The 20,028-nt window shown below is 52.0% G+C and overlaps 1 protein-coding gene across 30 annotated transcripts; it reads left to right on the forward strand.

Annotated features, from left to right (window-relative positions):
- The first annotated feature begins 4 nt into the window (after positions 1 to 4).
- C18H19orf47 (chromosome 18 C19orf47 homolog) lies at positions 5 to 19,992 on the forward strand. Of its 30 annotated transcripts, XM_067019417.1 has the most exons (14): positions 12 to 110; positions 2,798 to 2,850; positions 3,709 to 3,932; positions 4,251 to 4,302; positions 7,622 to 7,709; positions 7,823 to 7,937; positions 9,359 to 9,440; positions 13,565 to 13,702; positions 14,082 to 14,151; positions 14,409 to 14,452; positions 15,200 to 15,352; positions 16,506 to 16,576; positions 18,692 to 19,040; positions 19,716 to 19,992. In XM_067019417.1, exons 4-14 carry the CDS (start codon positions 4,284 to 4,286, stop codon positions 19,814 to 19,816), a joined length of 1,230 nt encoding a protein of 409 aa, XP_066875518.1. In that variant the 5' UTR covers positions 12 to 110; positions 2,798 to 2,850; positions 3,709 to 3,932; positions 4,251 to 4,283; the 3' UTR covers positions 19,817 to 19,992. The 30 variants fall into 30 exon arrangements, with proteins under 30 accessions (XP_066875528.1, XP_066875513.1, XP_066875515.1 ...); XM_067019410.1 differs by lacking the exon at positions 14,409 to 14,452 and having other exon boundaries at positions 15,132 to 15,352; XM_067019418.1 differs by lacking the exon at positions 14,082 to 14,151 and having other exon boundaries at positions 13 to 110; positions 14,345 to 14,452.
- Positions 19,993 to 20,028: the final 36 nt, after the last annotated feature.

Here is a 20,028-nt window from a genome sequence, read left to right on the forward strand (position 1 = left end):
AGGACGGTGCTTCCGGGGCGGGCAGCCGGGCCGAAGGAGGAGGGTCTGACAATTGGCGCCGCCGGGTGGGAGGGCGGGCGGCGCGAGTGGGCGCGGGCTCAGAGGACCAGGTGAGGCGCGGGCCGTGGGTGGTGGGACTGGGTTGGATGAGGTGGGGATGAATGGCGCCCGGGGTTCCGGACTCAGTCCTGGCGCCGCTGTGCGGCTCGGTTCTTGACAAGGTACTTCTTTCTCTGAACCTCAGTTTCCTCCTCTGTAGAATGGGGACCAGAATCTGGCTATGGCATCCTCTTTATGGGTTGGAGTGAGAAGTCAGCTCATGCATGTCGGAGACCCTAGCTCAGCGTGTGGCACACTGCTCACTTGGTTGCTATACTGTTATTGTTTGTATTGTTGATGATGTTTGTACTTGGTGTGGAAGATCTAGGTGTGGGAGCGTGGAATTGGGAGCCAACAGATTTCAGTTCAAGTCCTAGCTACACTTTGTGGTAGTGGACCTGTGCCTTCACCTGTCTGAACCTCGTTTTCCTCGTCTATACAACGAAGGCTAATAGCCCCAGTATCATAGAGTCATTGTGAGAATGCTGAGGAAATGTGCACGTAAACTCCTTAGCATAGGACCTGACAGTATAGAGCAGGAGCTCAGTAGATTGGGACTATAATAAAAATGATTCTGAGAGTCATTGGTGTAGATGGGACTTGCAAGGAAGAGAGGAGGAAGGAAGCTCAGAGACGGCGATAGGAAAAACTTGGAATCTGGAGCTGGGCAAATCGACATCCTGCCACTTACTATTTGATAAATTTTGCCAAATCCCTTAGTATTACATTTTTCTTTTTCTTTAAAACTGATGCATTTTCCTCCAGTCAGTTCATTTGAGAAAGAAAATTTGTATTGCTTTGTTAATGGAAAACTAGCATTTTGGCCGTGAGAAGAAGGAAAACTTAACCTGAACTCCAATGGAAGCAGAACGGTCTATTAAATTGTAGACAGAAACTGAAAGAATTGAAGAGGGAATAACTTGTACTATTGTGGTTCTGTGTTGTCAGATCCCGTGGACCCTGTTAAGTTATACTCTGTTCTCAGCTCACGCTTTGCGTATGACTGACATCAGCTCAGTGACTGTCCTACCCTTTTCCTGACTCACTTAAGATTTATTTAATGCACATGTACAAAACCTACTGAACGTTGTTCTAAGGGCTTGGCGTTTATAAACTCTGTTAACCCTTCTAAGCACTTTAAGAATAGATATGCTTGTCCTTTTTTTAAAATTGAAGTATAGTTGATGTACAATAACTCCTATCATTCTTATTTTATAGTGGAAGGGAGTGAGATCCAGAAAGGTTAAGCCACTTGCCCCAGAGTCAGGGTTAGGAAGTGGTAAAAATCGAGATTTGGAGCCAAGCCTTCTAAGGGCTTAGGATGGGGAGTCTGGTGCCTGGTGATTACTTGAATTTCGGGAGCTGTCATTTTTTTTTTTTTTTTTTTTTTTTGCGATACGCGGGCCTCTCACTGTTGTGGCCTCTCCCGTTGCGGAGCACAGGCTCCGGACGCGCAGGCTCAGCGGCCATGGCTCACGGGCCCAGCCGCTCCGCGGCACGTGGGATCTTCCCGGACCGGGGCACGAACCCGTGTCCCCTGCATCGGCAGGCGGATTCTCAACCACTGCGCCACCAGGGAAGCCCTATTATTGTTAATGTTATATAATCTTCACTGTTCAGAAAGTCAGTGCTGGAGATGGGCTTTTAGTGGTGGAGAGAGGACACTGAGGCCAGCAGGGAATTCTGCAGTTATAGTGGGAGGATACCAGTACTTAGAGCCTCCTGATAGGTGTTAACTGAAACTTTGCAAAGACAGACCACAGTGCCTGGCTCATAGTAATCCCTTGACCAGTGTTAATCATAGCCACTGACTGACTTGGGTTCAAACCTTGGCCCGGTAGTTACTTGCTGTGTGACCTCGGACCTGCCACTCGAATCTGTAACTTGGAGGTCAGTTTTACTTTTTACCGCGGGTGGTCGTGAGGAGTCACTGAGATGTGAACATATTCAGTGCCTGGCACGTAAACATTCAGCAGGAGCTGCTGCATGGGCATTGGAATCAGGGAGCACTTGTTTTTGAATCCTAGTAAAGTGCTTGGTAGATGTGGCATTTGGCAAATGACTGCACCACAATGAGTTGGTTTTTTCATTGATTAAAATGGGGCTAATTATAGTCCTCACTCATGAGGAGGTTTTAAGGCATCAGCTTGATGCCTGGCATTGGTCCCGGTGCATAGTTAGTGCTTGGTATGTGAAATGCTGTTGTTCTGTCTGACTTACTGAAGCCTCTCCATGCCTTGCTCTTTGAGAGATGTTGGTTGTATTGTCTTTGTCCAGTGGTAAAATCCCGAAGGGAAAAGGGATCTTAGGAGCCAAGTGCAGGGTGAAGTGATGTCCGTGGTCATGTTCACCATCCTACTTGGGAGTAGAGGAGAGAGCCTCACATCTGGGGACTTTGGGGAGGCTTCACAGAGCAGGTGGCAGCCAAGCAGAGTGATGGAGAGCTTGCCAGGAGGACAGGAGGAGCAAGCCTTCCAGGCACAGGTGACATTCTGTGTGAAAAGTGGGTGGCAGGCAAAGCACTTGGGTGTTAGAGGGAAAGCTGGGGTGGGAGGCCGGGGGAATAAGAAGAACCAGCACTTCTAGAGTAGGTACTTAGTATACACCAGGCACTCTTGAGCGCTTTGTACGTAGAAACTCATCTAGCCCCACAGCAGTCCTCTAAGGCAAGTAATGTTTGTACCATCCCGGTTTACAGATGGGGACGCTGAAACCCGACTGGTGAAGTCACTTGCCAAGGTCACACAGCTAGTAAGTGGTAGAGCCAGATTCGAATCCTGCAAGTCTGGTTCCAGAGTCCTTACTCTTGTACTATCTCTGTGATACCATAAAAATGGGGGCGGGGGGCGGGAACGGGCAGATTGTACGTGATGGTAAACAGAAAGGTGCTGGACAGTGGGTCTTCCGCACCCTGTAGAGGAGGCGGAGGAGGAATGGGTGAAAAAGATCAGAACTGGGGGCTGGCGTGGGTAGAAGAGAGCGGCGTGAGGGGGGAGGGCAGGGACTGAGAAGAGGAGGCGGGCCAGGTGGGACGTTTGAGCCAGGGCAGCATGGAATAGGTGGTCCTGGAGTCAGGTAGTAGCGAAGCATCCGGCGAGGAAACGATTTCTGCTAGTTCTCTTTCAACACTGCTGTTCATGTGCAGGAGAAAGTCTCTGTTGGGGCTAATATGTCTTTAACACCTTTCTGGCACCTGCTGATCTTATCCAAGCGAAAACTGGTTTTCCATTTCTGCTCTGGGAGCCCCTCCTGACTGGTGCCCCACCTGTCTGCCCTGGCCGCTCTCACTTGCCTCCCTGCTCCCTCCCCCGTTCCTGCTGCCCCACAGACACGCCAGATGGGCTCCTGGCTCAGGGCACTGAACTTGCTGTACCTTCTCCTGGAACACTCTTCCCCTGTAAAACTGCATGGCTTACTCCTCCACCTCCTTCAGGTCTCTAAATGTCACTGTAGAGAGCTCTTCTCCGACCACCCATTTAGAATAGCAAGCCCTCCCTTCTCGGGCCCTCTGTGTTTTCTCCATAACGCTAAAGCCTTTCTGACACGTGATATTGTCAACTGGTTTGCTTGTTTACTCTCTGTCTCCCTGTTTCCCATGTCCCCACCTAGATGCCAAGCTCTGGAGTTTGTTTTTGGCTGCGCCTTGCGGCGTGTGGGATCTTAGTTCCCTGACCAGGGATCGAACCTGTGCCCCCTGCAGTGGAAGCATGGAGTCTTAACCACTGGACCGCCAGGGAAGTCCTCAAGCTCTGGTTTTTGTTAACCTCAGTATTCCTGGCTCCTAGAACAGTGTCTCACACACAGTAGGTTCTCAGGAAAGAGTTTTTGAATGGGTAAATGAATGGGTATTTATGGTTAAGGTCTCGGGCAGGGGGTGTCTTTTTTTCTGTCCCTCTCTTATTCCAGCCAGAAACTTGTGAGGTGTGTGGGAATGGAGATGTGGACATTCGCTGCCCTATCGGAGGCAGGAGTGATAGTTGTGGTGACAGCTCTGCCCCAGGCTGACTTCCTGCCAGCTGCTCCAGGCTATTCCTGGGCTGTGAGCCCCCAGCCCGGGAACTCTCCTCTGGCAGGCAGACAGGCAGCGAGAGAGGGACGGACACTTAGCCGGCGGCAACTCATGGGTGCTCTCCCCGTGTTCTCTCTTGCAGGCTGCAGGGAGCAGAGTGAAGGCGAGGGGGACAATGGTCTCTGTAACTATGGGTGAGTCTTCTCTCGGGGGCCCCCTCTCCCCTCTGCCCTTGCTGAGGTATGACCTTGGTGGGGGGAGCGGGCTGGGGGAGGGAGGGCTGGTCACTGGCAGAAACAGCTGTGCTCCGGGGAACGTGGAGGGAGGGCCAGGGCCTGCTGCGGGCCTCTCCACCTCCGCTCTGTATCTTGGCCTGCTGACAACGTATTTTGGCCATAAAGAACTTAGGCCATAAAGTCCTGAAGCCCAGCAGATTTCTCGTATCACCTCTCAGAGCCTCGATTTTCTCACCTGTAAAATGGAGGTGGTAACGTCCTGGGATGTTGTAAGGATTACAAGGTTATTGCATGTAAAATCTTGGGCATGGTTCTCAGCAAATGTTAGCTGTTATTATTCTCCTGAGCTCTATCACCACATTCTCTTCGAACTCTGTACTTGGGGATTTCCAAGGCACAGAGATTATTAGGTGGTAGCTTTTAAATTTTGGGAGATTTGTATGTATAGAAAAGTACATAAAACATATTTGTGTGGTCATAAGAGCAATTAAAAAGCAAACATCTGAGTGCATCCTTTATGATTCTATTTATATAAAGCACAGAAGCAGGCAGAATCAATCTCTGCTGCTAGAAAGTGTTGATTGCCCTTGCGAGGCAGGGAGAAGTGACTGCCTAGGGAATGTGAGGCAGGGGATGCTTCTGGAATGTTGGAAATGTTTTATTTCTTGATCTGGGTACTGGTTACATGGGTATGTTGGTTTATGAAAATGTGTCGACTTGTGTGTACTTTTGTGGGTGAAAATGATAGTTCAATAAAAAGGTTTTTAAAAAGCACCCCCCCCTCTAACCACCGTCCAGGTCAAGAACTAGAATATTGCCTGCCCCCCTGAGAGCTCCAACCCAATCATACGCCCCCTCCCTCCTCCAGATGGAATAAACCACTATCTTCTCTTTGTGATAATCTCTCCTTACCTTTCTTATAGTTGTACCACTAATGAAAACATTCCTGTAGACTTGGTCTTGAACTTACGCGAATGCAATCACGCCATGAGTTCTTTTGCGTCTGGCTTCTGTTGCTCGGCGCAGTGTCTGAGAGTCAGCTCTGGTGCCGTGTGTAGTTGCAGTTCTTTGCTTTGCAATGCTCCATAGTATTTACTGTGCGAGCAGCCACCATTTGTTTGTCAGTGGATATTGCATTGTTTCTGGGTTGCAGACAAGCTGCTGTGAATCTTCTAGTGCATGTCTCCTGGTGTGTACAGCAAGCCACACCTCTGAGTCCAAGACACACATTGTGGCCCACATTCATATTTCTGAAATGGGGGTTCATCTTACAGCTGGTGCTTGTGATCATTTAATTGGCAGCATATTTTCCTCCTTAGTAGGACACAAAATGATGGTGAGGGCCAGACAGGAGGACTTTTGCAGTTCCTTGACGTTGCTTCAGGCAGCTAGCTACCCCCAACCTATGCGGTGTTTTTCCTCCCCTTAATAACAGCTTAATTGAGAGGCAGTTCACATTTCATACAATTCACTGAAGCGTACGATTCAATGGTCTTTATATTCTGTGTTCGCAGAGTTATGCAACCATCACCACAATCAATTTCAAAATATTTTCATCACTCCCCGCAGAACCCGAATACCCATTAGCAATCACTCTCCCCTCCCCGCTGCTCTCCCACCCAGTCCCTGGCAACCACTAATCTACTTTCTGTCCCTATAGATCTCTACAGATTTACCTCTTCTGGACATTTCACATAAATGGAACTATTGTGTGGTGGTTTTTGATAGTTAGACAAAGGTGCCTGCTTTTGGCTAAGGGAACCCAGGGCCCCATGCCTGGACAGGTGGATAGTGCCTGTGAAAAGTAGAAAAACGTCCGCCTTCCCTCTGGGCTGGTGGAGGATGTCCTGAGGCATGAGCTCCTCACTTGCCTCGGGCCCAGGGAGACTGGCCTGTGGCTGGGTGGGCAGGGGCCTCTTTGGGAGGGGATGCGCCTCAGCCCCCTACCCCCCACCCATGCAGTGTCTCATCCAGAGTGTGTCTCTTTCCCTGCTCTGAGCCTCAGTTGTCTTATCAGCAAAATGGGCACAGTAACACCAAATTTCTTCTTATCTAAAATAGCATGGATTGTTGGATGTACTGTTATGTACCCTGAGAAAGATTAAAAAAAAAAATGTTGCCAATGAAATTGTGGCACACCATCAATTGTGAGGTAAATCCTAGTTTCAGAGAGATTAAAATGTGAAAAAAAAGTTCTCCTTGGAACCAATGATCTTCTCTGACACCTGGCCTGACAGGTCAGGGTCAGTTTGAAGGTCACACCCAAGAGGCCAAGAGAGAACTCTGGAAGCAGTAAGGCTGCATGGATGGGGTCTGCCTGGTCTTGGCTCCATGTGTAGCGGTGGCATCATCGTCACCATTATCCCCTTCATCATCATCATCATCATGATGGCTGCAATGGGTTGAGGACATCCTCTGGGCCACGTGCCACTTAGAGTCCTTTTTGTGGACTTTCTCTTTAGTCTGCACAATGACCAAGGACGTCAGTGCCGTTATCACTAGAGTGTCAGGTGCATGAGGAAAGAGACTCTGTCTTGTGCCCTGCGGTATCCCCAGTGCCTAGAGGAGGACCTGGTGTGTGCCAAGTGCTCAGTGCATACTTGTTGAAGGTATTACCCTAGAGGACACCGAAGCACCAAGCGTTTGCCCAAAGTCCCTCAGCCGGGAGATGGCAGAGCCAGGATTTTAACCCATGCTCCAACCAAAGCCTATGCTTTGGCCTCATTCTGAGGCCGGGCTCCTTCTGTGTGTGTGTGTGTAGAGGGGGGTTGCTTCTGACACCCAGGGCTCAGCTCTGCAACCCTTCTTTCCATCCACCTGTGAATCCTGTCACCCTCTGGACCCACACCTGCTGATGGGGACCTGGGTGGAGAACCCAGAGCTCTGGCTCCCCCAAACCAGTCATTGGCCAAGCATGGGGGGGGTGATTGCTGCGGGTCACGTTCCAGAGCAGGGTGGAACTGCAAGGAGAAGGGTAGTATGGAAGCACAGGGGCTCGGGGAGTCTGCCTCTTGTTAGCCGGGTGGCCTGGGGCGAGTCCCCCGACCTCTCCCTGCCTCAGTTTCCTCACTGGCAAAATGGGGGCGTCAATGCTGCTGACCTCACAGGGCCGTCAGGCCAACTTAGTTCCATCGTATATGCAAAGCTCTCAGGCCCAGGGCCTGGCATTTAATAAGCATTTAATCTGTGGGAGCTGCTGCTGTTGTGGTTTTGCTGCTCCTCTTCTCTAAGGAGAGTAATGTGAATAATGAGCCCTGTCCATGCCCCCACCCCCCAGCCACTTCCGAGTGGATCCAGTTCTTTAAGGAGGCCGGCATTCCTCCGGGACCTGCTGTCAATTACGCAGTGATGTTTGTGGATAATAGGTAAGGCTGCCGAGGGGACAGGGCTGAACTTGGGGAAAGGAGGGGAGTCAGGGGGCTGGCTGGCCCACCCACCCTGGCCCACTTGTGGCCTCCCTGCTGACCCTCCCCTGCAGGATCCAGAAGAGCATGCTGCTGGATCTCAACAAGGAAATCATGAATGAGCTGGGCGTGACTGTGGTGGGCGACATCATTGCCATCCTCAAGCATGCCAAGGTGGTGCACCGCCAGGTGGGTGCTCCACTCGACCCCTCTGTTCCTGGATTTAGGGTGGGGTAGAGTGGCAATGGCAGAGCCGACGGGAGGCTTGGAAGTAAAGGTAGGCAGACTGGATTCCAAGGCTGGTTCCATTGTGTGCTGTGTGATATTGGGCATGTTGCCTAACCTCTCTGAACCTTACTTTCTCCACCTGTAGGATGTATGTAGGCAAACCAGTTTTGCAGGAGGGTTGTGAGTACTAAGCTATATAAAGCCCTAGGACAGTGTAAACAGCAGGCCGCAGTAGGGGATCGCTATAAGTATTACTATTACTAGTTTTCATCTTCCTCATGATAGCTAGCCTTACCAGGACTCTTTCTCTGTCCCCAGAACAGGAGCTTTCTATGTGGGACCCAGTTGGTGGCTTGGCCAACAACATGGCGGTTCCATTCTTGGCCCTTCTGCTTACAGTAACCTTGGACTAGTGATTTCACCTCCCTGCGTCTCTGAAACAGGCTTTTCACACAGCCCTGCTGCATGGGGTCGCTGTGACCAGTTACCAGAAAGTGTATGTGGCACCAAGTGCCAGGTCTGGAGTGAAGAGCTTGTTTAGTTATGATAGCACTTACCAAGCACTTAACGTGGCCTGTCAGGCCCTGTCTTCATCCTCTACTCATATGAGCTCACTTACTTCTCCCTCCATTTGACTGAGAAGGAAGCTTGCTTCAGAGCTGCGCTCTCCAGCACTCCACTTTACCGAGTGATGGCTGCTGGGGTTATTCTCGTCAATTTTAGTAGCTCCCTCCATCCCAGGGACAGGCCTTCATCTGTCCACCATCCAGGACAAGACCCCGCAGCGAGGGCTTGAGAAACAAGCCAGGGATGTTAGCTGAGTTATCACGGAGGTCACTGAGCAAAATGATTTCTTTAAACTTTTAAATTTGAGACCGATTTTAGATTTATAGAAAAGTTCCAACAGTAGTACAGAAAGTTTCTGTACTTCCTTCACCCAGCTTCCCTTAATGTTAACATCTTCCATAGCCACGGTCCATTTGTCAAAACGAAGAAATGGACATTAGTTGTATGCTGTTGTTAACTAAATTATAGACTATTTGGATTTCATTAGTTTTTCCACTAATGTCCTTTTTCTGTTCCAGGATACCACATGGCATTTACTTCTCACGTCTCCTTAGTCTCTTTTGATTTGGGACAGTTTCCTAGTCTTCCCAGGTTTTTGATGACCGTCACAGTTTTGGAGAGTACTGGTCAGGTGTTGTGTAGCATGTCCCTCAGTTTGGGTTTGTCTGATGTTTCATTATCATCAGAAGGGAAATGTTTTGAAACCTCTAACAGCTCAGGCTCTGGTCCCCCGAGTTTTGCTCAGATATCTGGGTTCCCTCTTCCGCCAGCTCATGCCCCTGTCCCCATGGTAACCGGGCACCTTTTCTTTACAGGACATGTGCAAAGCTGCCACTGAGTCGGTGCCCTGCAGCCCCAGCCCCCTTCCAGGCGAGATTCGCCGAGGCGCCTGTAGCGGTGAGTCCCACGTGTTCAGCCCTCCCTTCCTTCATTCTTACACTCCAGCAGTGAAGGGGACATACCTGGAGTTTGCAGAGGTGGAAGCAAACCGTCCGAGGCTCTCGTCTCTTAGGTAGTGAGTGGCTGTATATACAATGGATTTTCGTGTGTGGTCGTTCCACTCTACACAGCCACTGCGAACACCGAGTCAGTGAATACTGAATCACTTCTCCCAGGGGAATACGGGGTCACCACATTTTCATCACCTGACCAATACACAACCTTATTTATGTGTGTTTCTGTTCCAAGACACCTTATTTAATATATGGTGTTGATTCATAAACATTGAACTCACAGCCCGCAGCACTAAAACTCATGCCCGAACGAAGCTTATTGAACGCACATATTTTTTCCATAAGGCACATCCCAGCGTTCTTGAACTTGGGACACTAGACAGCACCTTATCACCATGCTTGGGGGCCATTTTAAACAGCAAAATCTCTAACAAAAAGCACAAAGATGTGAAAATAGCAATAAGGAGGCTGTAAATAGACTGTGGCACTAAATAGACTTGTTTACTAAGTGAGAGCTGTAACAGGAAGGCAGAGCGTCGCCTTGTTTGACCTCAGTTGGGAACGTGTGTTGGGCGACTCAAGTTTTTTGCCTCTCTGTGCATGTCTGTGAATGACCACAGAGCACCACGAGTACTGGTTTTGAGGTTACGAATAAATTTGTGAACAGGCGAATTTACAAAATGGAATCTGAGTGGTGAGAATCAACTGTATTTATACTTTTGTTTTTTTCAGCAGTGTGACACTTAAAAAACTTAACATGTATTAATTTGCTTTCGCGGCTTAACAAGGCCACCACAAAACTGGCTTAAACACAGACTTAAAAAAAATTTTTTTAATTGAAATATAGTTGATTTATTACAATCTTTTGTTAATTTCAGGTATACAGCAAAGTGATTCAGTTACACACACACACACACACACACACACACACACACACACACACACATCTTAGTTCCCTGACCAGGGATCGAACCCGTGTCCCCTGCAGTGGAATGAAAGCTCGGAGTCCTAACCACTGGACCACCAGGGAATTCCCTATATATATATTTTTTTTCCAGATTCTTTTCCATTATAGGTTATTATAAAATAGTGAGTATAGTTCCCTGTGTTACACAGTAGGTCCTTGTTGGTTATCTACTCCATATATAGTAATGTGTATATTTGAATCCCAAACTCCTAAATTATCCAGCCCCCCCACCTTTCCCCTTTGGTAACTATAAGTTTGTTTTCTCTGTCTGTGAGTCTATTTCTGTTTAGTAAATAAGTTCATATGTATCATTTTCTTAAGTCTGTCTGATTTACGTCACTTAGTATGACAATCTCTAGGTCCATCCATGTTGCTGAAAACACAGACTTTTATTTCTCATGATTCTGTGACTTGGCTGGTCACTTCTGCTCTGGGACAGCTCGACTGATCTCAGTGGTCACTTGGCAGCTCCTAGATCTCTTGATCTAGGATGGCCTCCCTCACACATCTGATGGTGGGCTTGGTGTCATCTGGGCCAAAAGAGGTGACTTGGCCACATGTCTCTCCTTATCCAGCAGGCTAGCCCAGGCTCATCTACACCGTGGTGATTGTAGGGTTCCCAAAAGCAGCATAAGAAGGCAGGACCCAATGTGCAAAGCACCTCTTAAGTCTCTGCTTGTATAACATTTGCTTCTGTCCCATTGGCCAAAGCCAGTCACATGGTTTAGCCCAGCATCAGTGTGGTCAGGGCCTACCCAAAGGCAGGGACGAAGGGAGGTTGAACCAATTGGGTTCGTTTCTGCAATGGTCTCCCTCAACTGACATACAGAAGAGGGTTCCGATGACAAAGGGGCAGCTGCATGGCTTTTCACAAATGGAGCACGCACGTAGCCTGCAGCATCCAAATCCGGAAACAGAAAAGATGACTGACGTCACTCACCACCTCTCAAGGGTATCCACTGCCCTGATTTCTAGCAGCTTAGTTAGTTTTGCCAGCCTTTCAAACCTATATAAATGTAATCAAGTAGTATGTACTTTTTATGCCATTTTGAGTATCTTAAAGAGTTTAAAATAAGTTTAAAAAATTAAAACAAAAATACTGATGGAGAAAACAGGCAGTTGAAAGAGTAGGGGAAACGGGCACAGATGGAAAAGGGTGGAGAAGAGTACCCCAAAACATTCCGGTCACTTGTGTACACTTTGTAATATTGAACGTGTGTGTCCGCACTGGGAGGAACAAAGTTCGTTGTACTCTGGCACCTGACTGCAGCTCACCTTCAGTCGCTCACAGACAGAGCTGTTTTCCCTCCACCCAGGTGATGCTTACCTGGTGTGATAAAACATCATATCCCTTTTAAGCAAGACCTTGCCCTCTGTGGCCACTGCAAGAGGCAGGCCCTCTCAACTGCTTATGTTTTGTAGCAGAAAATCCCGATCGTGTTGCATTTGGCCTGTCAGAGTGCTGTGGGTGGAGGCTCTGGCCGCAGATTCCACATAGCCACTCATCAGAAAGCCACCCCTGGGAATTCCCTGGCGGTCCAATGGTTAGGACTTGGCGATTTCACTGCTGGGGCCTGGGTGAGGCCAAAAAAAAAAAAAAAAAAAAAGAAAGAAAGAAAGCCACCCCTATCGGGCTGAAGAAATGTCTTGGGAAGATCACGGGAGGGTGAGGGTGTATGCCAAATCATCAACAGCAGTGAGCAGGCCTGAAAACCAACCATTTCTTGCTGGGTGGTGGGCAGGGAGAAGGTCTCGTTGGGAAGGGCCAATCCCTGGACTTCTGGGTGCCAACAGTGCTCCGGTTCCTGACCTGGGTGGTGGGTATATGGGAATTGATGTTAAACGATCTGTGTAGGTTTGATGTATTTTTCTGTATGCTGTAGTTATAATTTAAAAAATAACCGAGCAATATGGAATTATAATCAGGGGTTGAGGGTCATTATGGGGGACTTCAGGAGGCTTTGAGAGACAGCACATGGCAGAAAGAGAGAAGGCTTTTTTGGGGGGTAGGTAGGACAAAATACCAAAGTCTGAAAGCCATTGTGGGGCGGGGGTTGGTGCTGGGCCTGCTGAGCAAGTGGTAGTAGCGTGAAGGTTCCCCTTCTCCCCTCCCTGCAGGGCTTCCCCAAGAGCTCAGCAAACCCGCACCCTGAAGCTAGCAGCAGCTGCACCTGGAGACACAATCTGTCTCCTCCCCCCGCTGGAGTTGGCCCTCCAGTCTGCTCTCTGTAGCCCACCTTGCATGCTGGGACATCTCTTCTCCTGCTCCACAGAATACAGGGGTGCCAGAGACTGCTTCCCACCCCTGAGGGAGGTCACCTCTTTTCTTGGCCCAGCCCAACTGGAGCCAGACCCACACTGCCCAGGGCCCTGGCTGAGTGACCCCACTCCCCGAACCTCAGTTTCCTCATCTATAAAATTGGTTTACAGTGGAGCCCGTCTAGTAGGGGTGTTGGGAAGTTCGGTGACCATGTTCATCTTTTCAGTAGATGTTTATTGAAGACCTGTGAAGTGCCAGAAACTGTGGTTGGCACTGGGGATACAGCGATAAACAGACAGTGTCTCCTCGTGGGCCTTGCAGTCTTGTGGGAGAGTCTACCAGGAAACATAAATGTAATTTTAATGTCAAGCAGTAATAAGGGCAGGGAAGTATTCTCTGAGGACATGCCGTCTGAGAGGAGACCTGAATGCAGAGACAGAGCAAGCCCATTGCTACTGGGGGAGCTGCACGCCAGACCTATGACCAGCAAGTGCCCTGAGTGGGCATGTACTTGCTGAGCGAGGAAGATCCTGGAGGCCAGCGTGGTGGAGGGAGAGGGGAGGGAAGAGCTCAGTGCTGGGCTGGGCAACTGATAGGTGAAGTGTGCTCGGAACCCATCTGGTCTGGGGCCTCAGGAAAGGCCCCCGGGGCAGGGAGGGGCGGGCTAGTTCCTGGGAGGACAGGCCCACGCCAAGCATGCTCCTCTTTGACAGTGCGGCCACAGGGTGCCTCTGGCTGCCCTTTCCCTGCCCCTTGCGGTCCGGCCCCAAGGTCGCCTTCCCCATCCTGACCCCCTTCCCAGGGCCCCGCCCCACTGGACTCTCCTCTTTCCTCCTGGCAGCCGCCTCCCGGATGATCACCAACAGCCTGAACCGAGACTCCCCACCCGGCACTCCCCCCAGGCGGCCGGACACCAGCACCTCCAAGATCTCTGTCACCGTGTCCAACAAGATGGCAGCAAAGAGTGCCAAGGCTGCTGGTGAGGGGACTCAGGCCGGTGGCGGGAGGAGCTGGAGGCGAATGTGGGTTGGCAGACGGTATTTGGGGGACATGTTCCCAACGTTGCAGGGTGCATTGGAGGCCACAAGGTGTCCAGAGTGTTCAGACTTGGTCAGATCACTGCACCTCTGTGGGCTTCACTGTAGAAGGGGGCTGGTGACACCCTCCCCAGAGGATGGTTGGAAGCACTTGAGATGGTGTCTTTAAGCTTCGTGAGTGCGCTGCAGTTCTCACGCGGTGGCTGTTTCAGTCTTTTTGTACTTTTTATTTTATTGTGGTAAGAACACTTAACGTGAGCTCTACCCTCTTCACAAAATTTTAAGTGTACAGTACAGTATTGTTGACTATGGGTGGTTCAGTCTTTTTTAACAGATGGTCACTGAGCCCCGCAGTGGTGCCCGGCCCTGTGCTTGATGCCTGGGGTCAAAGGTAAAGAAGCTACCTTTCCTCTTAGCTGCCAGAGGGATCCTTTAAAACCTTCAATCTGATCCTTTCACACCCTCGTCTAGGGCTCTCCAGGGCTTCCCATTGTTCCACTAATAAAGTCGTCTTCCCCCGTGGCCTTACTGGGCCCTGCGACACGTGGATTCACATCTCGCTTGCTGCCTCGGTTCCCCTCCAGGCTCCTTCCCGTCGTGGGGCCTTTGCCCTGATGTTCCCTTCTCCCGGACCTTCTTCCTCCACAGGCTTTTCCATGCTTGGCCGCTGTTCCTCTTCCAGGTCTCAGCTGGTAAGCTGGGACTGGGACTCCGGCCTCTGGGTTCCCAGGCCCTCCTTCTGTCCGTCACGCGCTCCCGCCTTTGTTGGACCCGTCCCCACAGCAGTGATCTTGGCCCAAGTTGAAACTGAGGCCCAGGGTGGGGGCTTGGCTGTTCTGGCCCCCCGGCCCCATCACGCCCCGTCCACCTCCGCCACCCAGGCCCCCTTCTGATCTTTCGATTTGTGTGCCGTGAGCAAGAACGTTACAATTCATTTCTAAAGTATTGAAAAGATGGGGAGCCTGGGAGGGACTGGCTCTCCTCGACTCAACACATTTGAGGAGAGTCTCTCTTTTAAATTGAGGTGTAATTTACTTATGCACGATGCACGAATTGTAAGTATATACCTTGATTAATTTTTAAAAAGTGATTACACCTGTGAAAGCACCACCTCGATGGCTTTTCCACCACCCAGCGGTTTCCCCATCTGAGGGGATTCTGGCTGGGCTGGGAGGTGAACCTGCTGGGGGACACAGGGCCAGAGCCACAGAGAGCCTGGGAGGCCCGCCACAGCCTTCTGCGACCCCACTGTGCCCAGACCCCTGAGTTTCCCGGTAGTTCAGCCAGTGGCCTTGGGGGGTGGCTGGGAGGATAAGGGATTCCAGTCACGTGAACACATGGTGATAAAGGGCACGTGTGTGCCCTTTGCAGGGCTTCCAGCCCCCACCCCAGGAGAACATTCCATCCCAGAAGATGCTCACCACCCCCTCCTCCCCCAGCAGCCCTGGCCCGCCGGGAGGAGGAGAGCTTGACTGGTCCCACCAAGCGGCGCCGGGTCACGGCCGAGATGGAGGGGAAGTACATTATCAACATGCCCAAAGGCACCACCCCCCGGACCCGTAAGATCCTGGAGCAGCAGCAGGCAGCGCGAGGTACCGGCCCCGGTGGGGAGCGGCGGGCACAGACTGTGTTTCCCTTTCGCTGCATCTTGCACGGTTGGTCACGTCCTACAGGCGTTGGCCCAGAAGCAGGCCCTGATGGGGTTCAGGGCGTCTTGGACCAAGGGGACAGTGATGGTGACCATAGTAGAGGGGGACGCATCACCGTCTCTGTCCTCTTGTCCTGCAGTTAGCGTATCGGGGCTCCTCGGTGCCTCAGCTGGCGCCTCTTCCCCGAGGGACCACGGCACGGATTCAGTGCCAGCCTGCCTGTTAAGTGAGTGACTGTGCCTGGCTGAGGGCAGGTGCCCAAACCAGTAGGAACCGTCGTTACGAGCCAGAGGTGTCTGGTTGAGATTCAGTCCGTAGCTGGGATTTGAATCTGGTGGCACAGAGATGGTCTTCCTTACAGCGTTCCATCTAGCATAGTGTAAACGTTCTCGTGGAAGAACATCCAGCAGATGCAGAACCATGTACAGTAAAAACAAACTCTCTCCCCTCACTCCTGTATCCCACACGTATTGTTAACCTTTCCAGACCAGCATCTATGAATGTAAATGCATCTGTTTGTACACTTACACATATCTAGGCATTTTTTTCTTTTTAAGCACAAATAGCATTATCCTATATGTATTGTTCTATAACTTTTTAATTGAAGATCTTTTCATCTTCTTCATTCTTTTTAATGGTCGTTTAATATTTTCATAGTACTTCTATACTGTAATCTAGTAAGCATTCTCCTGTTAATGGCTCTTTAGGTTGTTATTTAGGGAAAGCATTACCATTCATCAGATTCTCTGAGAGGCCCGTAGCCCAAAAAAGAGGGAAAGGAACCAGAAGGGATTAAGAACTCTTCCCGCACATGCACTTCATGAATTGGTACTAAGGTGCGAGGACCGGAAGCGTCCATTTTAGTTGATCCTTCCCACATTTGACACCAGCCAGGAGTGTGTGGGTTAAGGTCAGTGTTAGCCGACAACATAGACGTAAAGCCTAACTGGGCCCAGTCGGTGCCTGCTTGGACCAGAGCTGCCTGGGGTCTGGGCTAGCTGTGTCGACCCCTCCCTGTCTGCACGGCGCTCAGCCAGGCCTGGGCCCACAGGGGCCGCCCAGCAGGCGCTGGCTGATGGCCTCACTTCCCTCCCAGGTCTCCACAGGACGTCTGTGTTTGACCGCCTTGGCGCCGAGAGCAAGGCAGACACGACAACGGGGAATAAAGTGAGTTGGGAACGGGAGAGCCCCTGGGGACTCTCAAATTCTTGTCTTCCCTGGGTGTTGTTCCTGGCATTTCCCACATACATCTCACCCCGTCTCACCCACCTTTCCAGGCCCAGTGCCCTTCTCTGCACTGGTGGCTTCCCTGTCCTTCTTCTATCCCGACCTCTCTCCCAATTTTCAGCCCCGGGGGTCAGGCAACTCATGGACGCCGCCCTCGGGCCCCTGCTACCACCACGTCCCCAAATTGTCCTCAGCATCTTCCCCCAAAGCAAATCCTCCCCTGGGCCCTGTCTCGGGTGCCCCACCGTCCCCACTCCAGGCAGTCTTGAGTCTGATGGGGCCATCTGTCCCCACCTGTCTGCCACCTCTCCCTGCCTGCGTAGGGCAGTGGCCTCCTAGCTGGTCTCTGCACAGCTCCTGTGAACCCCTCCGGCCCTTCTCCCGCAGCGGCAGCACGTGCTGCCTCCAGGACAGGCCCTCCCCCCTCGCCCTCGGGAAACCCTTCAGAGGCTTTTCACCACATGCTCAGGCGCAGCCCGCTCTTCCTCCTCCACCTGCGGTCCCGCGGGCCTAACCACGGCAGCCTGAGCCCGTCGCCCGGCACAAATCCGTCTCTGCCACCGCCTGGCTGCATGGCCTTGACCGTGTCACTTAAGCCCTTTGTACCTCAGTTTCCTCCTCCGTATAGTACCTCACAGCGTGGTCGTGAGGACTAAGTGAGGTATAGCTGCGTGGCACGGGGGCTGTTTGGTGCAGTGGTGAGCATCTTTATTTATTTATTTTTAAATATTTAAAATTTTATTTTATTATTTTTGGCTGCGTTGGGTCTTCGCTGCTGCGCACGGGCTTTCTCTACTTGCGGCGAGTGGGGGCTACTCTTCGTCGTGGTGTGTGGGCTTCTCACTGCGGTGGCTTCTCGTTGCCGAGCGTGGGCTCTAGGCGCGTGGACTTCACTAGTTGTGACACGGGGGCTCAGTAGTTGTGACTCACGGGCTCTAGAGCGCAGGCCCAGTAGCTGTGGCGCACGGGCTTAGTTGCTCCGTGGCATGTGGGATGTTCCCGGACCAGGGCTCGATCCCGTGTCCCCTGTGTTGGCAGGCGGATTCCTAACCACTGTGCCACCAGGGAAGCCCTGGTGAGCATCTTTAAATGACACCTTTGAGTAACTCTGGTGGAGCTCTCCAGCTGCCTTTTCTTCCTTGCTCACCAGGGCTCACCCACTCTGGCTTTTGCTCACTGCCTAAATCTTATCATGAGTGTGATAATAACACTCAGGACCATGTGGCTTGAAGATGCAGCCATGGAAAGAGCTTCACACGTAGTGAGTGTGCTGTAAATATGATTCTTATTCCTGTCTTGGGGACTTAGACAGCACTCTTTACTCTCTTAAACGTTGATGCCTCAGAGAAAGCTGTCCTGAACTCCGAGAGGAGATGAAGCCTCCCTGTCCCCTGCTCTCCAGCGCTCCCCTCTCCTCCCAAGAACACTAATTAAGGCTCATGGGATCTTAATTCCCAGGGATTGAACCTGGGCCCTTGGCAGTGAGAGCGCGGAGTCCCAACCACTGAACCTCCAGAAAATTCCCTATCGTAATTAGAGAAGTACTTGTGCCATATCCGATGCTGGGTCTGTTTTCCCCACTGGACTGTGAGCCCCCTGAGAGCAGGACCAGGCCTGTCTTGGTCACCACTGGGTCCCCAGCACTGCCCAACACAGGGCCAGGTATTGACCTGGGACTCAGAGAACGTCTGTGGAGCGAATGACCAAATTTGCCTTTTCTCTCACGTTCACCTGTAGACCTTTGCAGATGGTCTTCCCTTTCGCCTCCCTTTCCCCTCCCTCTTTATTCGACTCACTTCCACTTGGCTTTCAGATCTCATCTCTGATGTCCCTCTCCAGGGAGCCTTCCCCGAACTTTGGGCAGGGAGGGGGCCCCTCCTGGCCTCCTCCAGCTCCGTGGGCTTTCCCTCTCATGACTCTGATCACTGTCTAGTGTGTCACCGGTGGGTGTTCTTCCTGACTGTGAGCCCTGTGAGGTAGGCACAGATGAGGCAGCTCTGTGAATGCGTGTTGAGTGGCTAAGGGACTCACTTGTCCTGTCTCTGACCTCCACAGCCCACAGGAGTCTTCAGCCGCCTGGGGGCCACCCCAGAGATGGACGAGGATCTGGCTTGGGACAGTGACAATGACAGCAGCAGCTCTGTCCTGCAGTATGCCGGGGTCCTGAAGAAGCTAGGCCGGGCCCCAGCCAAAGCCAGTCCCCAGCCCGCACTAACTGTCAAAGCCAAGGCCACAAGCTCGGCGGCAACGGCTGCCGCGCCAACGCTGCGGCGCCTGGCTTTTTCCTCACGACCTGGGCTCGAGAGGAAGCCGGAGTCCCTATCCAAAGTCAGCGTCACCCAGAGACTGGGCAAGGCTGCCCTTGTGCCGGAGGCCCAGGACAGCCAGGTCACGAGCACCAAGAGTAAGTCCTCGGCTGAGGTCAAGGTCACCATTAAGAGGACTCTGGTGGGGCCCCGGGGGAGCAGCTCCAGCGAGGGCCTTGGTGCCCAGATGGACCACGCGGGCACTGTGAGCGTGTTCAAAAGACTGGGCCGCAGGACCTTCTAGCCCAAGGGCGGGCCGCAGACCCCTCTCCAGACTCCAGGCTCCATCAGAGTCCTCAGCGAGGGCGCGCTCACGCCTCCCTGCCGGCTGCTGGATGACACTGCTTGTCTCCCTCAGGCGTTCTGCCAGCCTGAGCTTTCTGGGGATTCACCCGGTTTTTCTGAGTCTGAGATGGTCATTGTGGCCCGGCCTTGCCGCTCTGGGACTTTCCCTTCTCTCCCGTCCTCTGTTCTCTCCTCTCTGCCCATGGCCTTGGCAGGACCCACTTTTCTACCTCTCCAAGTGCCAAGTGCCCTTTTCCTGTCCTCCATTCCCCATCCTCCCTCTCAGCAACATCTGCTGCCTCCAACCCCGGCTCCGGGCCTCCGTGTCCCCCAGGGTGGGTGTCGTCTGAGGGGGCTCCCGTATCCCCCACACCCCTGGCTTCCTCACTTCCCTCCCTCCTCTGCCCCCTCCCCCCGATGCTTTGACTTCTCTCTCTCCGTCTCTTCACTCTGTTCATTTCTTTTCTGTTTTCTGTCCCTGTGGCAAGGCCCGACTGTCCGCTGCGTCCTGCCTGACCCTCCTGCACCTCCGGCCTCCCAGCGGCCCCCTCGTCGGCGGCGGTGGCGTCGAGCCGGTAGAGACTGTTAGCCGCCGTCACTCCTAGGCTGGAGGGACCTCCCCAGACCCCAGGCTGCAGCTGGGGCACCTGCCTGGGCATCATTTCCCCTGAAAGGTGGTGGCAGGTGGGGGGCAAGGGGCACTAAGAAGGGAAGCCAGCACCGAGAGAAGAAAACAGCTATTTTAATATATTTTTGTGACTTTCAGACTGTTTCCCTCCCCTCCTTCAGGGCGAGTCGCAG

The sequence above is a fragment of the Kogia breviceps genome, chromosome 18, assembly GCF_026419965.1.
Source record: "Kogia breviceps isolate mKogBre1 chromosome 18, mKogBre1 haplotype 1, whole genome shotgun sequence".
Taxonomy (NCBI): Eukaryota; Metazoa; Chordata; class Mammalia; order Artiodactyla; family Physeteridae; genus Kogia; species Kogia breviceps.